At 50.6% G+C, this 17,811-nt stretch overlaps 2 protein-coding genes across 7 annotated transcripts in view; one reads left to right on the top strand and one right to left on the bottom strand.

The window, feature by feature from the left end:
* KCTD15 (potassium channel tetramerization domain containing 15) overlaps positions 1 to 3,754 on the top strand; it is a 41,927-nt gene extending 38,173 nt beyond the window's left edge. For both annotated transcript variants that reach the window (XM_064159886.1, XM_064159885.1), the window contains exon 5: positions 23 to 3,754. In XM_064159886.1, coding sequence (XP_064015956.1) covers positions 23 to 178 — 156 coding nt within the window. In that variant the 3' untranslated portion in view covers positions 179 to 3,754. The remainder of the gene's footprint in view (positions 1 to 22) is intronic.
* Positions 2,084 to 17,811, bottom strand: part of LOC135184285 (transcription initiation factor TFIID subunit 4-like) — a 131,118-nt gene continuing 115,390 nt past the window's right edge. For 4 of the 5 annotated variants that reach the window (XM_064159880.1, XM_064159882.1, XM_064159881.1 and 1 more), the window contains exon 15: positions 3,452 to 5,244. In XM_064159880.1, coding sequence (XP_064015950.1) covers positions 5,077 to 5,244 — 168 coding nt within the window. In that variant the 3' untranslated portion in view covers positions 3,452 to 5,076. Of the gene's footprint in view, positions 2,162 to 3,451; positions 5,245 to 17,811 lie in introns of those variants that run through there. The other variant, XR_010305952.1, reaches the window with a different exon arrangement.

A 17,811-nucleotide genomic window follows, 5' to 3' on the forward strand; every position in this document is an offset into this window, starting at 1 on the left:
GGTTTCTGTGCCCACGTTGCAGGTGCTCGAGAGGTTGTTCCAGAAGGGCTTCAGCGTGGCAGCCTCGTGTGGCGGCGGGGTGGACTCGTCGCAGTTCAGCGAGTACGTGCTGTGCCGCGAGGACCGGCGGCCACAGCCCACCCCCACCATCAGGATAAAGCAGGAGCCCCTGGACTAGGCCCCAGCCCCACGCCTTTGTATACCCCTGTTAGTGTTTGATAGCCCCCGATGTGGAACACTAAGGACTGCAAAACAGTGTTAGCAAAGACTCTGACTCGAGGCTGCCCATTAGCGGTACTCTGAAACTACCTGTCACAGCCAGCCCAGGCGCCCGCCCTGGCACCGCTGCCCGCTCTGCACCCAGACTCTCCCGAGGCTTGCTGGGCACCTCCTCTGCACTGAACAGCTCTGTGGGTGGGAAAGGCAAAGCTGCACCAGCCTCTGGCCCCGACCCGGGCTGCTGCAGAAGGACCAGCCGAAGCAATCGGGATGGAGGAGCCAGAGCAAGAGGCGCAGCAGCCCCTCCAGCCGCGCCCCACTGCTGTGCTGCGTGGGAGCAAAGCCTCCAGGAGCAAGGTGGTACCCCAGAACTTCACTGTCTGCCCTGACTGCCACAGCCCCACCATATCCGACCTGCTTTATGCCCACACTCTTCACTCCACTTCTGATTGTACTCACTCCTGCTAGCAGATGGCTTATTTTTATACAACAGCATTCCCACCTCTGTGGACAGACCCCAGAATCAGCAGGGGACCCATTTCTAGTCACCTGGTGCTCAGTACAGAAAACCCACACAAACAAAAGCCCCCTCAAAAATGTGCCAAGGCTGCTGATGGCAGCGAAAGCAGGGACCTGGAAGCACAAACTGAAATGCCATCCACCATCACCCAGGGGTCACAAAGCTAACCTGGAGCTGCAAGTGTCTTGGAGCCAGTCTTGTTTGACTCAGAAGCTGTTCAGTTTTGCATCTTCAAAGCAGAGTGGCTCTACCAAGCAAGCACTGCCACCCTTTGCCACTCATTTGCTGACCATGTTCTGAGCCCACATTCTGGAGGGAACGTGAAGAGTTCTGGATGAGCTCAACTCCTCCTGGGGCTGGAATTTCTGCAAGGAAAAGTTCAAGCCCCCTCCCGCCATCGCCCGATGAGAGCAGGCTGCCACTTGCTCAGAATGGTTTTCCTCTATGATTTTGAGCCCCTCTGTAGCTCCCCTCTTGCTGTGTCATTCAATCTTCCTGAAGCCCGCTGGCTGCAGGAGGTTTCTGCTCCTACCACACGTTGGCACCAACTCTGCCCCGCAGGGCTTCCTCACTCAGGAGACAACACTGTGCCTGCAGGTGCAAGGTGACCAATGGCATTCTGCTCGATCCTGTGTAGTGCTGTTGGCTTAGTTGGTCCTCCAGAACTACTTTGCTCGTCAGCCACAGTTTAGTTCCTCCCAAGTTAATTTATAGAACACCCCTGTAGATGCTGAACCTCACCACAACTTTTTGTAGGTGGTTAACTGCGGCCGCACAGAACAAGGGACAGAGTGCAGCGGCCACAGAGCCTTCAGTGCCAAACGACTGCACTCAGGCGAAACAAACAGCGTCGCCTTTCGGACTAACGTTTCCCCACAGCGCTGCGCTCACTGTCCAAGGTGCAGCCCAGGCAGGGGTCTGAGTTTTGGAGAAGGGCTGGATACCTGTCCGCGGACAAACTGGACCTCTGCAGGGTCTCTCACCTTGTGACCCACCTCTGAACCCTCTCCCGGCAGGCGCAGCCGAGGCGGTTTTGGCAGAGCAGCTGAGCAAATCTGTCTACTTCAAAAGAGTTGTAAAGTTATTTTATTTTGTGGTTTTATACTTGTACGACGTTCCGAAGTTGCCAGGCCTTGCCGGGTTTGACCGCACGGCAGAGCTCTCACTTTGTATGTAAGATATCTGTAGACTTGTATATGACACATTTAATATTGTAAAGAACCGAAGGTCTGACTGTCACCTCTCTGTGTATGCACATTTCTTGGACTTCCTGCCACACACATTTCTGTCCAGCAGAGGCTCACCGCCAGGCCAGCAGGGTGGCACACTCACGGCCTCTCCTCCCGGGGGTTCCATGGAGCCGAGAACTTCTGGGTGGTTCTCCTCCGGCCTTAGGGTCTGACCAGCTTGATGTAGCCATGTCTTACAAAAAGAAGAAAGCAAAGTGTTTAATTTATTCCTTCCACACATCGACCTCACTTCTAAGTATCCCTGAATAATCCACTTAGCTTCTGGGGTCTGCCCTACAGCCAGGCGTGTCTTGCCCTTTGAGGCAGCAGTGCTGGCACTGGCAGCAGCTGGGCTGCCCCGGCCAGGGCAGGAGGGCAAACTCCTCACGTTTACATTTACACACAGGGCCCAGCTCTGCCACTCGCCCTCAGGCCAGGCCTCCCCTGGGGGTCCCCCCAGGGTCAGCAGGGGCTGCCTGCCAGCGGGGCTGGCCACTGGGCATCTCCAGCACCTGCCAAAGGCACTGCCTGGCAGCTCTCACAAGCATGGAAGGGGCTGCTTCTAGGCCTGTGTAGAGCTTTGGTTGTTTTGTTTCCCTGCAGTTTGGTGTTTCTTTTTCTTTTCACTGCTCAGTAAAGCAGCTTCACACTTTGGACAGCTCTTGCTAATGTTGCATTGTAAAGAGTGCCAGGCTGTACCAGCCCAGTCAGTGTGAACCTGAGATGGAAAGTCTGAGGCACAACACCATGACACTGACTGCAAAGCAGCACTGAAGCAAGGAGGATGTGGAAACCATCATCTGTGAGGGAGAAACAGGCCTTGAAACCAGCTGAACGTTGTGCTAGGACACGGTCTTTGAGTTAGTCACTTTGGGCCACTCATTTAAAGTTTATTACAGTTTCATTTATATCTTTTTTACTTATTTCCCTATATTTTTAGGCAGCAATATCAGCAAAAACTGATTTGGATTTTTACTTCTGGCCTTAAACCATAGCAACGTAACTTAATGAAGAGCACTGTCCAGCATCACTGCAGCAGGTTTAAACATCAGAGAAACTCCAGGCAGGCTGCAGTGCAGAAGGTTTCTGTTCTGAGGGCTAAAGGTGGTTGCCTCATTGGAGGCAACGAAGTTGTGCTGCTTGGTGAGCACCAGGCCTGCAGAATGCGAGGGCTCGGCTGGCATTTTGTGTCCGACGTTGGCCCGGAGGAGGGGGCAGGGGGATGCTCTGCTGTGCTTGCAGGACGGAGCGAGCCGCTGCCGAGCGCATCCGTTCAGCGTGTGAACGGCACCGAGCTTTGCCGACACCTGTATGGGAGGTCTGTCAGGGGATAAGAATCAGCACCACCAAACGTGGCAGCGTCTGGGTTTAGTATTTCTTTGTGGGTATTCTGTTCATATTTTAATGCAAAAAATGTCTCTGAATTCAAGGCCAGGTGAGGCTCCTGTGTGATAAAGGACTGCTGTGTGTCACGCTCCGTGTGTTACTTTAGTAAACTGGTTTATTTCTTTACAAAATAAGTACAAAGAAGGGAGTTATGTTTGCACACAAACGGGGGCATTTACCAGTATGTACAGAAATCATCAAAATAACGCAGTTCTAGTAAACACAAGGCCTTTAGAAACAGTATGTACAAATTAGCGATACATCTGAAACGGAATTTTACACTTCCTGGCCTTAAATACCTTATGAATAATCTTTTGGCTAAATAGCAGCAGTATAAATTTTCTTCTGCTTTTCATAAACCTTAAAAAATAATTAAAACTTTTTGTTGTTTTTAAAACTATTGGACAAATAGTTCTATTTGTGCTTTCGCTGTGGTTTCCCATCCAAACAAACAAACAAACACTGCCTCCAAAAAGTGGCAAGCGTAACGTAGTGAAAACGCAACAGATAAATAAGGACATTTCTCCCTTCCATGGTTACTGCTAATACTGCTCTGTCTGGAGCGCAGCTTCTGCCCCCCCTGCCTGCCTCAGGCTCCTCTTTAGCAGGCTCACGCAGCTTCGCTTGGCTTTGGTGCGGGCCCCTTGAATTCCAACTCAGTAAAGCTTTTCAGAAGCCTTCGTCCCACCTGGAAGGGCTGAATCCTGCTCATCGTGCCCAAAGTCATGCACTTGGTCGCGAGCCTCTCGGCTCCAGTCGGCCAAGGCAGAGGCATGGCCAGGCCCTGAGGCACTGCCGGCGGCACTTCGCTGCCAGGGCTCGCCCCTGTGCTCTGCCAGGGCTCACCCCTGTGCTCCTCGCTCTCTCAGAGTGGAGCTGCCCCAAACCTGCCTTTGCAGTGACTTTAAAATTCCATGTGGAATACTCTAAAATCTTTACTGAACACCACTCTGTTAAAACTACTGTGGTCAAACCATACTCGGCAATAAATAAGGTAACTTTAAGAAAATAAAGCCCAGCCTCGACTCACCTTACTCACCAGCTGCTACAAATGTGCAAAAGGTTGAAGAGCCTTCAAACTAACGTTGGAAGGTAGTCAAGGTAGCGCAGCTGGGACCCAAAGCCGCAGATTTCATACACTTGGAGTTTGAGTTCAGCCAGTGGCTGAGGAAAAGAGCTGTGCAGGAAAAGCAAAAACCCTAAATCTATCAAATAGGTGAGAGCATGCAGTGGCTGCTCTCTCAGCTGTGCAAAACCCTGCAAGTCTAACTACTGAAAACAGCCCCAGGAACCACCCTGGGCAGCCGTGGGCACGGCTGGGCAGGCTACACAACGCAAACCCAGCCCCAGGAGCGAGCTGAGGTGAACACACCATGGCGAGCTCCCAGCCCCTGCTGGGAGATGCTTTGGGTGAGCCACTGCAGCAGCCTTCCCCTTTGCCTAACTTCAGCACATCCCCTTCAGCCTTCTCTAAAGCAGCCAAATGGAGCAAGACTTGGATGCTGTTGGATCTGTAGGTTTAACTTTGAAAACCTTTTGCACATTTTTTGTTGTGTTTTTTTTTCCCCTCTAACATAAAAGGAAATTATTGCATGTGTCTGACAGCTTTACCAAACAAAAGTACTGAACGTTGACCTCTGAAAAAAATAGAAGGCACATTAAAATGAGAGCTTTCCAATGCAAGTTGAGCTTCTGTATGGAGAAAGAAGAAGGATTCTTGGCTTATTTCAGCAGAGCTCTGTAGAGCAGCAGAGAGCGGCAGGTCTCTGGCTCCTGCTCCATGTAGAAGATGAAGTCCCTGAGGTTTACGCGCGTTATTTTCTGCCGCGCGTACTGCCGCGACGAGGGAGTCCCCAGGCCAGCCTGGCTGCCACCAGACACGCTCAGGCCCTGCAAAGAAAACACAGCAGTCAGAAGTCCTGCACCAGCCAAGAGTTCCTCCTCCTGCTCGCAGGTTACAGCCGCCAGCTGCTGTGCTCCTGCAGACATCCTAACTGGGCTGTTCCGAGGCCCACTCTGGAAGGGTCGCAGTTGGGCAGTTTGGGCTGGGTTGGTTTTTTCCTATTCTTCTGAGTCTTGCAAAGTTAACCTCAGTGAAGAAACTCCAGTGGAAACAGGTGAGGCCAGAGCTGCTTCATTTGCACCTGAGGACAAATGGGTCTAATTACCCTGCTCCAGTCCTGGCAGCTGCAGATGATTTGCCCAGGAGCCTGTTAAGGACAAAGCTGTTAGCAAACAAAGTCACCTTTAGTCCATGGAATAACTCCCATCCTGGGTCTAGGCCTGGAGAAAGGTTGAGTGGGGTCCCAGGATGCTGCTGCTCTAAAACCTCTGCAGCTGCAAGGACCACAGGTACCTGCATTCTCCCTGGATTCACTGAAGAGAAAGGTTTGGTGTGGGGAGAGCCTGAACCTCTTGCTCAAGTCACAACCCACAGCTGAGAGATGGAAAAATGCAAATCACAAAGACTCAGACACTGCAAGCACAGACCAGGAGACCATTTCCTAAAGCCATTGTTTTTCGGTCTGTTCTTTGGTTGAAGTTGGTTCACAGGAGCTGAGTTACTGAGCACCTCATCCTGGCTTTCCCTGGAGAGAGACAGCTGGCAGAGGGGGCCTGAGGACAACACACTGAAAAGTGGCATTAGACACTACAGACTGGCTGAGTTTAGAAGTGACACTTGGCACACAAACAGCTCCAACTCCTTTTTCAACCCCTTCTTCACTGCTTTCATCAGTTCCCATTGATTCCTGCCACAGAACCTGTTCTAACGCAGCAGGCAGGCCTGCATCCCAAGAAGACTTTAAGAAACTTTTCAAGCCTCCAGAAGAGGTTGCTAAGATTTTGGAATCCCAAATGCACTGGCTGCTGCTCCTCACAACCTACCTTTCTCCAGGGAACAGTTATTGCAGGACGCTGGGTTGAGCCATTAAAAACAGAGCTAAGCAGCATTCTCCTGAAAGATTGTAAGGGAAGCCTCCAAGAGGCACTACGAGTAGGACGAGCACTGCCTGCCCTGTTGCCCTCCTGAGCACCAGCAGCCAGGCTGCCTGCAGAACCCCACCACTCCCCCACTGCTCCTGCACCCACAGGCTGCCTGCAGAACCCCACCACTCCCCCACTGCTCCTGCATGCACAGGCTGCCTGCAGAACCCCACCACTCCCCCACTGCTCCTGCAGCAGGGCAAATGCTGTTCTCTTGTAAGCACAAAGGGCTCGGTGCGGTGCAGTGCAGTGCAATGAGTGTGGCTGGAGAAGCCCGCAGCCTTTTGAGCACTGTGAGCACTTGATCTGAGGGATTCTGTTCTCCAGAATGGAGCAGTTTTTGTTAATGGAAGCGTTGATTTTACCACCTAGCCTCACTGCTGCAGCTCAGCCATGCTGAAGCCAGATGCATCCCCAGTGCATGATCCATTTCTTTCATGGTGCTCTGAATTCAGCCTTCACACCACACCACCATATTCCTGTAAGAACTGGCACCATTTAAACCTGTCCCTTTTACCTTCCACAGGGCTGGAACCACACCATACCTTAAGTGTCCTCTCTCCTGCACTCAGAGCAGGCATCCAGGGCTGCTGCCTCCCTGTGTACATTAATGTTACCTCAAGCTGACTTTCAAATACATTGCTCCCCTCTCTGCAGAGATGTCTGCCTCTGCCTTGAGTACCATCCTGGTCACAGCTCCTGAGCAGTGACAATTACACCTGTGAGGAGTGTGGCCACTTAGGGGTAAGTGTACCCTAGTCCACAGTGTAGTGGACTAGGAGCATCCTGCACACACCAAATAGTAATAGAAAAGCTACCTGATTTTAAACATTTTTCTTCATATAAACCCATTTCTTGACTCAGCAACGAAGCTGCTCCCTGTATCTGCTGAGTCCCTGCCACTGCATTTCTCACAGCAACAAAGCTGCTCCCTGCATCTGCTGAGTCCCTGTCACTGCATTTCTCACTCAAGGTGCATTCTCACCTGGCAAGAGTAGACACTTCATGCAGCAGCACAAGATGACATCAAGCTGTGCACACTCACAGTGCTTTTCTGATGGTGCTCTGGAACTGATTTGCAAGGTGGAAAACACCATCAGAATGGTTTTAGAAAGCAGAGAAGCACATCTGTATGCTGACAGAAGAGTGTGTACCTGTCACAGCATCTCTAAGTTAAAGGCCACTTTGGTCCTGCACTCTAAAGATCATTCTTGAGCTGCTGTGTGAAGAGTGTAGACTACTCAGTGCCACACTACACTCATCAGAGGAATGCCAGCCTGGTTAAAACCAATTGCCAGGAGTAATGGGATGGCAGCAGTGCAGATTTTTCTGAAAAGGCACATTTTTTATCAGCATTTAGCCCAAACAAGCCCTGTGTTGTCTGTATCTATGGCAACTAATGCCAGATACAAAGATAAAAGCTCTCATAAGAGTCAATGGTTGCAAACTGTTTACATCCTTTATTTGCTGGCCTGCCACATCTAAGCTATTGCCAAATTATGCCCACTCAGACAGACTCCTGCACCAGCTCTTGTACCAGTGAACTTCTGTTTATAATTGAAGGCAAATTTCATATGCTGCAGACCAGAAACCCATTTCACTGATTCATGAACTCCTCCTGCCTCTTCGCTGGGAGATGCTTACCTGACTTACAGCAACTTAGCCCCTTCCACCTTCTCCTCTCTCCTTTTCCCCGCTGCCTCCTCTGCCTTGCTGCTCCAGTTCCCCTTTCCTGTAGCACACCAAGCTGCCTGCCCTGAACTTGGCAGCTGCAAAAATCCCACAGGACAGCAAGCAGAGAGCAAAACAAATAATTTTGTGTGCCCCCTGCTCCCTGCAGGGCTACAGAGAGGTGGCCTACAATGGGGCTTTCCTCAGACCCCTCTCCCCACCAACTCCTGCTCCCAGCCAGGACTTGAGGGAAAATCCATTCATGGAAAATCCAGTGCAGGGACCTGCAGACCTGCTGTGGTGCTGTGCTGTGTTAGGCTGTGAGCCAGGAGGCGCTGGAACAGCCAGAGTCTGCCTGCCTACCTGGGCCCCTATGCACTGTCCTGACAGGAGCCAAAACAACTGTGTGGCGCTGGCAAGCTTCATTCCACTGCTGGAAGTCACCAAGCTTGAAGTTATAGTTTAGGAAGACTCAGCGTCATTATTGGTTCAGTAAGCACACTCTGGAGCAATTCTGAATTGGTGTCAGGTGTGACAAGGCTTGGGCCTGTCTGCTGGTTCCAGCCTCTCCTTTCAGCAGCCTGGTGCTACTGCAGAGGCAGAGTAAGAATGGTTGAGAGCAAAGGCTGGCTGAAGCCCTGGCAGATCGCTGGGCAGAGGAAGAACAGCCTGCTAAGGAAACAGGCTCCCAGAGTGACAGGGTAGAAAGCAAGTCTTGTGCTGAGGGAAGCTCAAGCAGCCTCTGACAGAGGGGTCACTCTTCTCTAGCACTCCTCACCACAGGGTGCTCGCCACCTCTCACCCCTCCAGACACAGTCTGCCAGACTCTCCAGCATCACAAACCCTCTGCCTCCCAAACCTTCATCTCTCAGTCTCACACCCACGCAACGGCTGGGTCCTCTCCCACCTTTACTGACCAGCTAGGCAAGCACTGTCCCACGGGTGGATGACCCACGGACTGCACGTGCTCAGCTGCTGCCCAGCTGCCACCCAGCAGCATTACTAAGCTCCCCAAGCCAACAGTTCACATGGAAGTTGCAAGAAGATAAAATCCTTAGCTCCTTCCCACCTCTGTGCCCCTTCTGCTGTGCCCCAGCACCAGGTTTCATCAGCATTTCCCCAAAGCTCCAAAGGGTGCTGGGAAAGAGAACTGGCAGGGACAGCCACACCTCTTCTGGAATGCCTGTGGACAAACTGCTACGCTCAGCAAGCCAGAGTGCCTGTGCACATTGCCTTGCCATCACTACAGCAGCAGGTGGATGAAACGCAGAGCCAGGAGCTCTCCAAGGGTGCTGCTGTTCCTTGCCACAGACAGAAGTGCTTCCACAGCACATGGAACAGGGACTTCTACCCTTCACTTTCACCATCTTATCCCTGCTGTTAGACAATGAGATGTCTGGGGCTTTGCTGTTCAGAAATCTGCACACCTTCGGCTCTGAGTGCCAGAACCATGGAAATGCAGTGAGATATTCTTGTCAGGGAACAGATAAGGGCAAACAGAAGATTGCAGTTAATATTTTATCCACCCTTCCTTCACCAGACAACAATCCAGCCCTGACATCACTCCTTTGAACACAGCCTTGAACTGCAGCGCTTGCTGCTCTGTGACCCAGACAGACGAGGCAGGCAGATAAAAGATCTGCTGGTTTTCTTCCCAGGCACATCCTTGTGGCAGGCCTGCACTTCAAGCCAGAGTCTGGCAGTGGGAATTGTACAGTAACAATTCAAAGCCAAGCCTTCTACGGAGGGAAAAAAGACCAGGAACTGTCTCTCCAAGCTCCACGCTCCGAAAGGGAGAGAGAAGAGAAGGTGTTGATTCGCCTGCTCTTAGGAGTTAGAGGTCTTGGATCATAAGAAATATTCCAGAGACACTCTGCAGCGAGGCTGTTTACTTGCACAAAGTGCTATTAGATCTTTGGCCAAGAGGCACTCTCTACGTGAAAAGCAGGTCTAAGATGAGGTCTGATTGGCTGTCCCAGGTAATTGAGAGTTTAATTCAGCACCTACTGAGGCGGCAGTGATATCCCTGCTTCAAACGAGAGCAGAAGCATCCCTGAACCAGCGCTATCCCAAAGCACACAACTGTCTGCCATCACCTCACTGACCACACCGAAGGAACTGCAATTCCAGCTACGAAAGCCACTCTCTGCACCTTCAAACACGCCAGGTGGGGGCTTTGCAACGGCCTTTCAAAGGGCTCATCACCCAAAGCTGTCACCCAGGCCCTGGGAGCAGCAGCACCTGCATCACAGAACATTCTCTGCACTGTCCTTTGGAAGCATCCCTGCCCTGCAGCCTCCACCCTGGCAGGCACGGGCTGGCTGCGCCCTGCTGGATGCAAAGGCAGCTCCTGTGCCCTGGGCACACAGACACACGCCTTGCCCTGCAGACAAACAGCACCCAGCCCCACTGGCACAGGTATCTACAGGCACTGCAAGCAGCAGCACAGCTGCAAAGCTTCCACGCCAGCGTGCAGTCATTTTTGTATTACGAGGAAGGTAAATCATCTCAAGCCATGGCTACAGTGAGCATTTCTCTTTAGGTATGATCCCCTGAGTTCCTCATTCCAGAATGCTATTCCAGCCCAAAGGAAGGGGCTGCCACCACAAGAAGGATGCTTTCCAGGTGCCTGCTCGTTACAGCTATGAGTCCAACTGAAAACTTGCTTTGTACGACAGCATCACACCAAAACCTTTCAGCTGAGAGAACTCAGCATCTGCTACCAACCTAAGCAGTACTCCCTCCCTCCGAGTGTCCCCCTCCCTGGACTCCGTGAGAGCAGGGGCAGAAGAGCTACATAGCATTTCAGGGAGAAAATGTGGGCAGAAGAGAAGCCTGTCCCTGTGCAACAAATAATGCAGATATAAGCCAGCCGTGGGCTGTGATGTCTACCTGCTCCAGGGAGGCGAGAGGTGTTCAACTGCCCAGTCCTCAGCAGGTCCTTCTCAGGAAGGAAACCCAACTGAACTAATTCTAGCTTCCTAATCAATTAATCCAGGCAGACCTCTGTATAATCACTGCACGAATGGGAGAAAGCCAAACTCACATTTTCCCTGCAGCTCTGCCTTCTGCAAATGTTTTTAACCTCTCGAAGATCCCTCTGCATCCCTCCCTCCTCACTCGGTAGGAGATAAACCAGGCTGCCTCGTGTCCTCCCAACTTCTTGCAACACACTCACAGCCTGCTCGGTGCTGCAGGCTCCAGGTCTTCCCATTTGCTTTTGCTTATGGACCTGCTCCTCACTGCAGCTACAGGTTTTGCCAACACCTTTATCCACAAACATCTCTTACCTACCACAATTCTGCCTTACTTGGACTTGAAAGCAACGACAGTTTTACCTGATTAAGAGCTCTGAGTTTGGGCTGCATTCCTGCTATGCAATTAAAAGTGGAACAGTCTATTTGTCCTGCTTCCATCATACACATCTATTTTTGTTCTGCCTGGAATATTGCCCCTCCCTTGCTTTCCAAATGTTTAATCAAGTGCTGCTCCCTTTGAAATACTAATTCTGCCAAAATGTTTTCACTGTTATTTTTCAAGCATTGTGGTGTTTTTCCCTTCTCATCTTTTACGATTAGCATGGGTTGGTTTTTATTCTTTCTGGGGGTTGTTCTTTTCCTTTTCTACAAGACTTGCCCATCTCACTCCAGTCCAGTCATGCTGTACATCCCTGTGCTCCCTCTCAGCCAAGAGACAGCAAACCAACGCTGGGAGAAGTCCTACAGCACAGCTTGCAGGCTTCACACTGTCCTGGAATCATGTCTGATTCCCATCTGCATTTTCTCTTGCGGCAATCCTTGATGCTAGCCCCAAACCATCTCAGTTTTACATAGTGGGTGGCCCTTTCTTTCTTAACCTGTCTGATTGTGACTCTCATTTAACCAGAAACTTGCAATAATTAAACTGTTCTCAACGCTCATCAATCTCCAGACACACAGAACTGCAACATTTAATTGTTTCAATATCTAATTAAAACATACCTAATTGCTAGCCAGTGAAGGTTGCTGGTTTGGTCTATCTCTTGCTGAGGACATGCTGAGCAGAACAACTGGAGGGGACAGGGGAACTGCGGGGGACCAGGCTCACTCTTAGCTGGTTTTGATGAAGGAAAGCCAGCACCAAGAACTGCATCATGACACTTCCTGTGCTGGCTCTACCTCACCTGCCTCAGGTATCCTGCAGCTGCTTCACATAGTGCCAGCGCTCTCCTGGGAGGGCTGGGAGACAGGGAGAAAAGTATCTAAATCTTAACTGCTGTGGCCAAAAAAATAAGAACCTAAACATAAAATAATAGTCTCAGCTCTTGAGAGCATGAATTGGTCCCCTTCATCTCCACTGACTTTCAGTTCTGACGCCCAATGATGATGGATCATAGGATAGAGCGAAGGCCTGGTGCATTTCAGCCATCAGGGAGAGGTGGTGGAGCTCAGCAGGGAGAGGTCTCTGAAATGCTTAGCTGCTCATCTCTCGATTTTTTCATGCTGTACTCTTTCTCAAGTTCCTTTCTAAGCTCCCTTTCGCTCTCCGTCTCCCACACCAGGACTCAGAGCAGATGCACTTCCTCACCTGCCTGCCTCCTCCACTCCTCTTTGCTCTCTGCCCTCCAGTCTGCAACCTAACTTGCTGCCAAACTCCAAGCTGCTTCAGCATTCATACTCTCATTGTCTTTTAAAATAATCGAAAAAACCCAACATCCTCCAAAAATCCAAGCCCAACCCCAAATACCTCTGCCTCCTACCATCCTCTAACCTCTTCGTGTCAGTCCAGGGTTTTGCTTTCTCTCTGTTATCAGGGTGAGACAGCCAGGCCTCCAGCAAAGAGCAGATCCCTCTCATTTATGAACAGCACCCTAACAGCTGAAACTTTGCTGTGCCACTTTAGAATCCCTGCAATTCCCTTACCTCAGGAATTCCCAAATCCGTATCTTCCCCTGACCCATTTCACCACAAAGCGAACAAAGAAGCTTTTAAAGACACTTTCACTCAGCTCGGCCAACAACAGAGAATAAACCCTGAATTTTGAGCTGTGCCCTTAAAAACTCCCTGACTTGTTTCATGTACAGATAGCCCTTTCACACTCACAAATATCCCAGACACCTCTTTTTATAAAGAGAGATTAAATACATCATGAAAACTTTCAAGAAGATCCTTCTGTCACCTGTATCTTGCTGCAACAAAATGATTTTGCAATCTGTATCACAGAATAGGATCATAGAATCAACCAGGTTGGAAGAGACCTCCAAGCTCATCCAGTCCAACCTAGCACCCAGCGCTAGCCAGTCTACTAGACCATGGCACTAAGTGCCCCAGCCAGGCTTTTCCAGAACACCTCCAGGGATGGCAACTCCACCACCTCTCTGGGCAGCCCACTCCAATGGCAACAGCTTAAAACAACATCTCTGCAGTCTACAGATGATTGTGGAGGAGACAGAGCAATGTAAACCTCCATATTTTTCAGATAAAGCTCTACTCTTAGCTAACTTATCTTTACTGCTCTGAATAGGTCTGGATAGGACCCAGACTACCTCCAGAAAAGACTGGTTAATGAGTCAGTATCACGACTATCACCAGCTCTCTGTTCTTAGGAAACCCCCACAAGATAGAGTCATCCATGATTGACAATAACAGCAAAGACCAAAGGCTGCATTGCAGACTGCTCCGACTCACAGAGGAGCCAGACACGACAGGAAACAAGCCCCAGACAGACACAAGCTCTGCTCTCCCCACAAGGCACCCCCTACCCACCCAACGGCCAGCATGGAGGGGCCCCCGCAGCTGCCCGCGACCAGTGCCCGAATACACAACCTCTCAGATCTGATCCCTCCCAAAATAAACAGGAATACTGTACACAAAGGAGAGTTGCAACGACAGAAGAAAGGCCTTTCCCAAAGTCCTAGCCAGAAGCAGAGGCTGGTGGTGGGAATTCTTTGGGCAGTGGAGTGCAGTCTGCTGGGTGTCTCTGGAAGGAGCTGGCACAAGCAGTCATTGGCAACGTGAGAAGCAGAGCAGATGAGGGCAGGGGCACCCGAGCAGACAAGGCTGGCGTGCACATGCACACACAGGGGATCACTGCATTCATCAGGGAGGTGAGGGCAAGCACAAGTGGGACTGTGAGGATGGAATGCTGCTGCTGGCCTATTTTCACCACTGGCAAGGAGAGGCAGAGCCCTGGTAGGAGCAAGTGCATTTTGCTACAGCACTACGTGAGCATTAGGAAACGCGAGATGAATCTCGAGCCCAGGGGCTCTTTAGCACCACTCCAAATCACAACTCTCTGCCTTCATTTTTCTTTCTTGCTACCATTCCACTTCTCCTGGTACTTCTGACTTGATTAACCCTTTTTTCTCTTTCTTGTCTTTCATCTTCCTCCTTTCATGGCATCACATCAGATTGTTTACAAAGCATCTGGGTACCTTCAGCAGCAGTTACAGTGCAGGAGTCAGGCTGGCTGAAGTACTCCAGCCCAAGGAAGCTCCAGTTGTTTTCAAAGAGAACCTTATCACTCTGTTGGCACCTGAAAACCTGCTCCTGATTAAAGGTTGCAGAAATCACACATCAAATGGGGCTTTAATGATGCGAATTCAAGTGCTGCGAATTTGTTTGCTCTTTAAAGGCTTTCCTCAGAACGTCCACTGCAAGGAGCCCACAACAGCCCCTGCAATACAAGCTTCACCTCTTAGCTTCTGAGGAACCAGAAACGCTACACTTCCACTCTAGGCCTAATTTCTGGTATCCCTTTCTGGACCAGTGACTTCTGTTCTGCAGTTCAGGCAGTTATGGCTTTCACATTAACCTGGCCTGAATTGATGCAATCAGTTTTTCAGGAGCTTATTTGGTCTTTCTGAAGCCCTTAGCTCTCCACGCAGTGCACACTAAGTGCTACCTGAGCCTGTGCAGCAGTAACATATGGTACAGTAGGTTATGGTACCGTTGGTATTTTACCATCTGCTGAACTCTAACCTTGATAATCCCGTATCAGCTTCTCCCCCTAACTGACACGGTTCTCAGATCTTGGCTTCTGCTTACCTTTTGATGATGAACTTGCAGCCAAAAGCACACGGGCTGGATTCTCTGCAGAAGCCTTCACTGCTCCCCTGGGGATGCGGTTTGGTCAGGGTCTTAAAGAACGAATTCCTTCCGAACTACAGACCTTTTCTTTCCCCCCCAGTTAATAATACAAAGCAGGACATAGCACATTCTTTATCCCCTTGATAAAGCAGGCTGAGTGGACCTGGGGTTTTGCACAGGAACACCTTAGCATCCTGCTACCTTCCTTACCCACAAAAACTGACCAGCAGCATCACACTGAAAAAGAAGAATGTTCCTCTGACTGCAGTAACTGGAAGCTCTCTGCAAAGTCTGGAAAACCAGACGGACACTGCAAACCAAGGCAGGGCATTTGGAACGTTTATCATAGCTGGGGTTGGGTTTGTTGGATTTGGGCGCTGTTTTAAAGAGCTGCACACCATGTCACCACCTTCTTCACAGAGATGGCGTTGCAAAGTCTACACTTTAACTCTAGGGGCTACCAGAACAGCTCATCTGGTGGCCTCCTTCCAGATTTTAAGTGTGCCTTGTTTACAGAACCTCAAGGAACAGCTAGACAGTAATTAAAATCCATGAGAGACCCTGGCTTTGGTGTAATTTACACACAGCCATAACAAAGCTACCCCATACACGCAGCCATATGGAAACAATAAGTATCTGTTTAATAAACACTAATGACAGCCACAAGCACACACCTCCAGTTTTTACTATAGGTAAGCAGAGCATTAGCACTTGGCAGTGCCACTTCTTAGGGATGATGGAACTGCAATAAAGCCTCAGAAATGGTTACCAGCAAAGACTGCACAGCATCTAGATTCAAACCCAAAATATTATATCATAACAGCTCAGCACACTTCTTCAACTCATTATCAGCTGCACCAGACCGTAATGCCTCCACAACGACAACTACGTTTGTGAAAGAGCAGCTCTGTAAAAGGGCTTCACTTCGACAACTAGCATAATCCCTCCTCAGTGCAAGCATTCCTGCCTTCCTCCTGCTGGAGTACCCTGACTCCCACAGACACTGCCTCCCTCCCCATTCCTGCTCGGGATCAGAGCAAAAGGGGAATTCCATTGCCCGAAAGTGTGAAGAAATGGGTGCATGAGGCATAATTTTGCCTTTTCACACACGAGTAGGCTCAAGATGTTATTCAGCGTTCTCTCCAGGCACAAACACGAGGCACGGAGGTCGGAGGAGCCAAACCCACGCACTAGTCTGCTACCTCAGCCCTCTTTCCAAGCAGGCGAGTGAAAGACACCCTGGCAGCTACCTCGTCACCCAAGCACGCCGCACGGAGCGGCAGTCAGGCTGCTCTTCCCCAACGAGCAGGGACTCCGCAGAGCCTCCTAACGCACACAGCTGCAACTCCACGCGTGCTTTCCACCTCCACAAAAGCAGCTCTATTTGACAGCTCGACGCGGGGGAGGAGAGAAGTGCTGCTTTCCTTTTGGACTTCATGCTAAACCAGCCGCTTCCCTCTCTGTACCATGCTAGAGAAACAAAAGCTTTAACGGGCAACAACCGGAGCTTGCACTTCACCTTTCCTCTCCAAACACACGAGGACATTAGCTTCCTCCCCAGTTCTCTTTTGCATTCAAATATTTCCACTTCTGCATAAAAATGACTTTTATTATGCAGTTTCACAGACTTTCCTAGGTTGGCACCCCAGGAGCATAATCCTGATTCACAAAACAAAACCATCTAATTACTCCAGCTGCATAATTCATTGGCCCATAAATAAAGTTGGCCAAGCCATGATCTTATCTGGCATGCTCTAGGGAGCACGTGTGGGAACCTTGCTGCGGCACAAACGCTGGGTCAGGGCTGGCAGCCACGGGCGGGTGGGCGCCCGCTTGGGCACGGTGGGCTGGAAGATGCCATCCTGCCACCTGGGACTGCAGCTCTTACCAGCTGCTAGCCCCATCTCTGGTGGCTCAGTCTGCAGGTGAAGCATTTAAGGAGAGGTTCCCTTTGAGCCGTGACCCTCCACAGCCCCACACGCTGGGCTGAGCCACCCACACCTTGCCGTTACCTGAGCCAACGCTTGGGCTGGCAACACCAAGATGTCCTAGAGGCCTGCTTCAACCACACCCGCAGCCCAGAGAGCCACTTGCAGAGCAGACCCTGCTCAGCAGGCAAAAATGACAGCATTCCTTACTTTGCATCTGTTTTCCCTCCAACGCCCATGAGAAGCTACAGGCAGGCACAGCGCTGGCACCCGGCCCAGCAGGAGCCTCTCAGACACTCTCTCCAGAGGAGGTCTGCAGGTACTTTTATTAGGGCTAGTTTGGACTAACTCACCAGAGCTGCTCTCGAGTTCTGCCTAACCTCTGAACCCCAGCATCCTGGTGGTTTTCATGATCAAGTGTCTGCAACCGACTCAATGACAAACAAAGATGAGGCCTGGGCCACTCCTGGTGCCAGCCAAGGGTCTCACATGACCTTCAGATGGAAAGAAATGCTGTCAGAAGAAGATGAATTGGCTTCTAAGGTGCAGCACTTCACTGCATACTAGAGACCAGGGTGGAAAACATTTGGGTGCTCAGCAGTGTTTACACTCAGTGTTCCAACAGAGGTGAGCGGCAGAGGCTCCTCCAGCTCATCTCTCACTCGGCAACAGACTCCCTTTCTCACTAGAAATGTCATCTTGCAGCCCAGAAACCCTCTTGACAAATACGTTTTTGGAGCAGATGTGCTTTTGCTAAGCATTTCCTCTGCAACAAGAATGCACTTTGACAGAGAAAGTGTCGCTGC

The sequence above is a fragment of the Pogoniulus pusillus genome, chromosome 20, assembly GCF_015220805.1.
Source record: "Pogoniulus pusillus isolate bPogPus1 chromosome 20, bPogPus1.pri, whole genome shotgun sequence".
NCBI lineage: Eukaryota > Metazoa > Chordata > Aves > Piciformes > Lybiidae > Pogoniulus > Pogoniulus pusillus.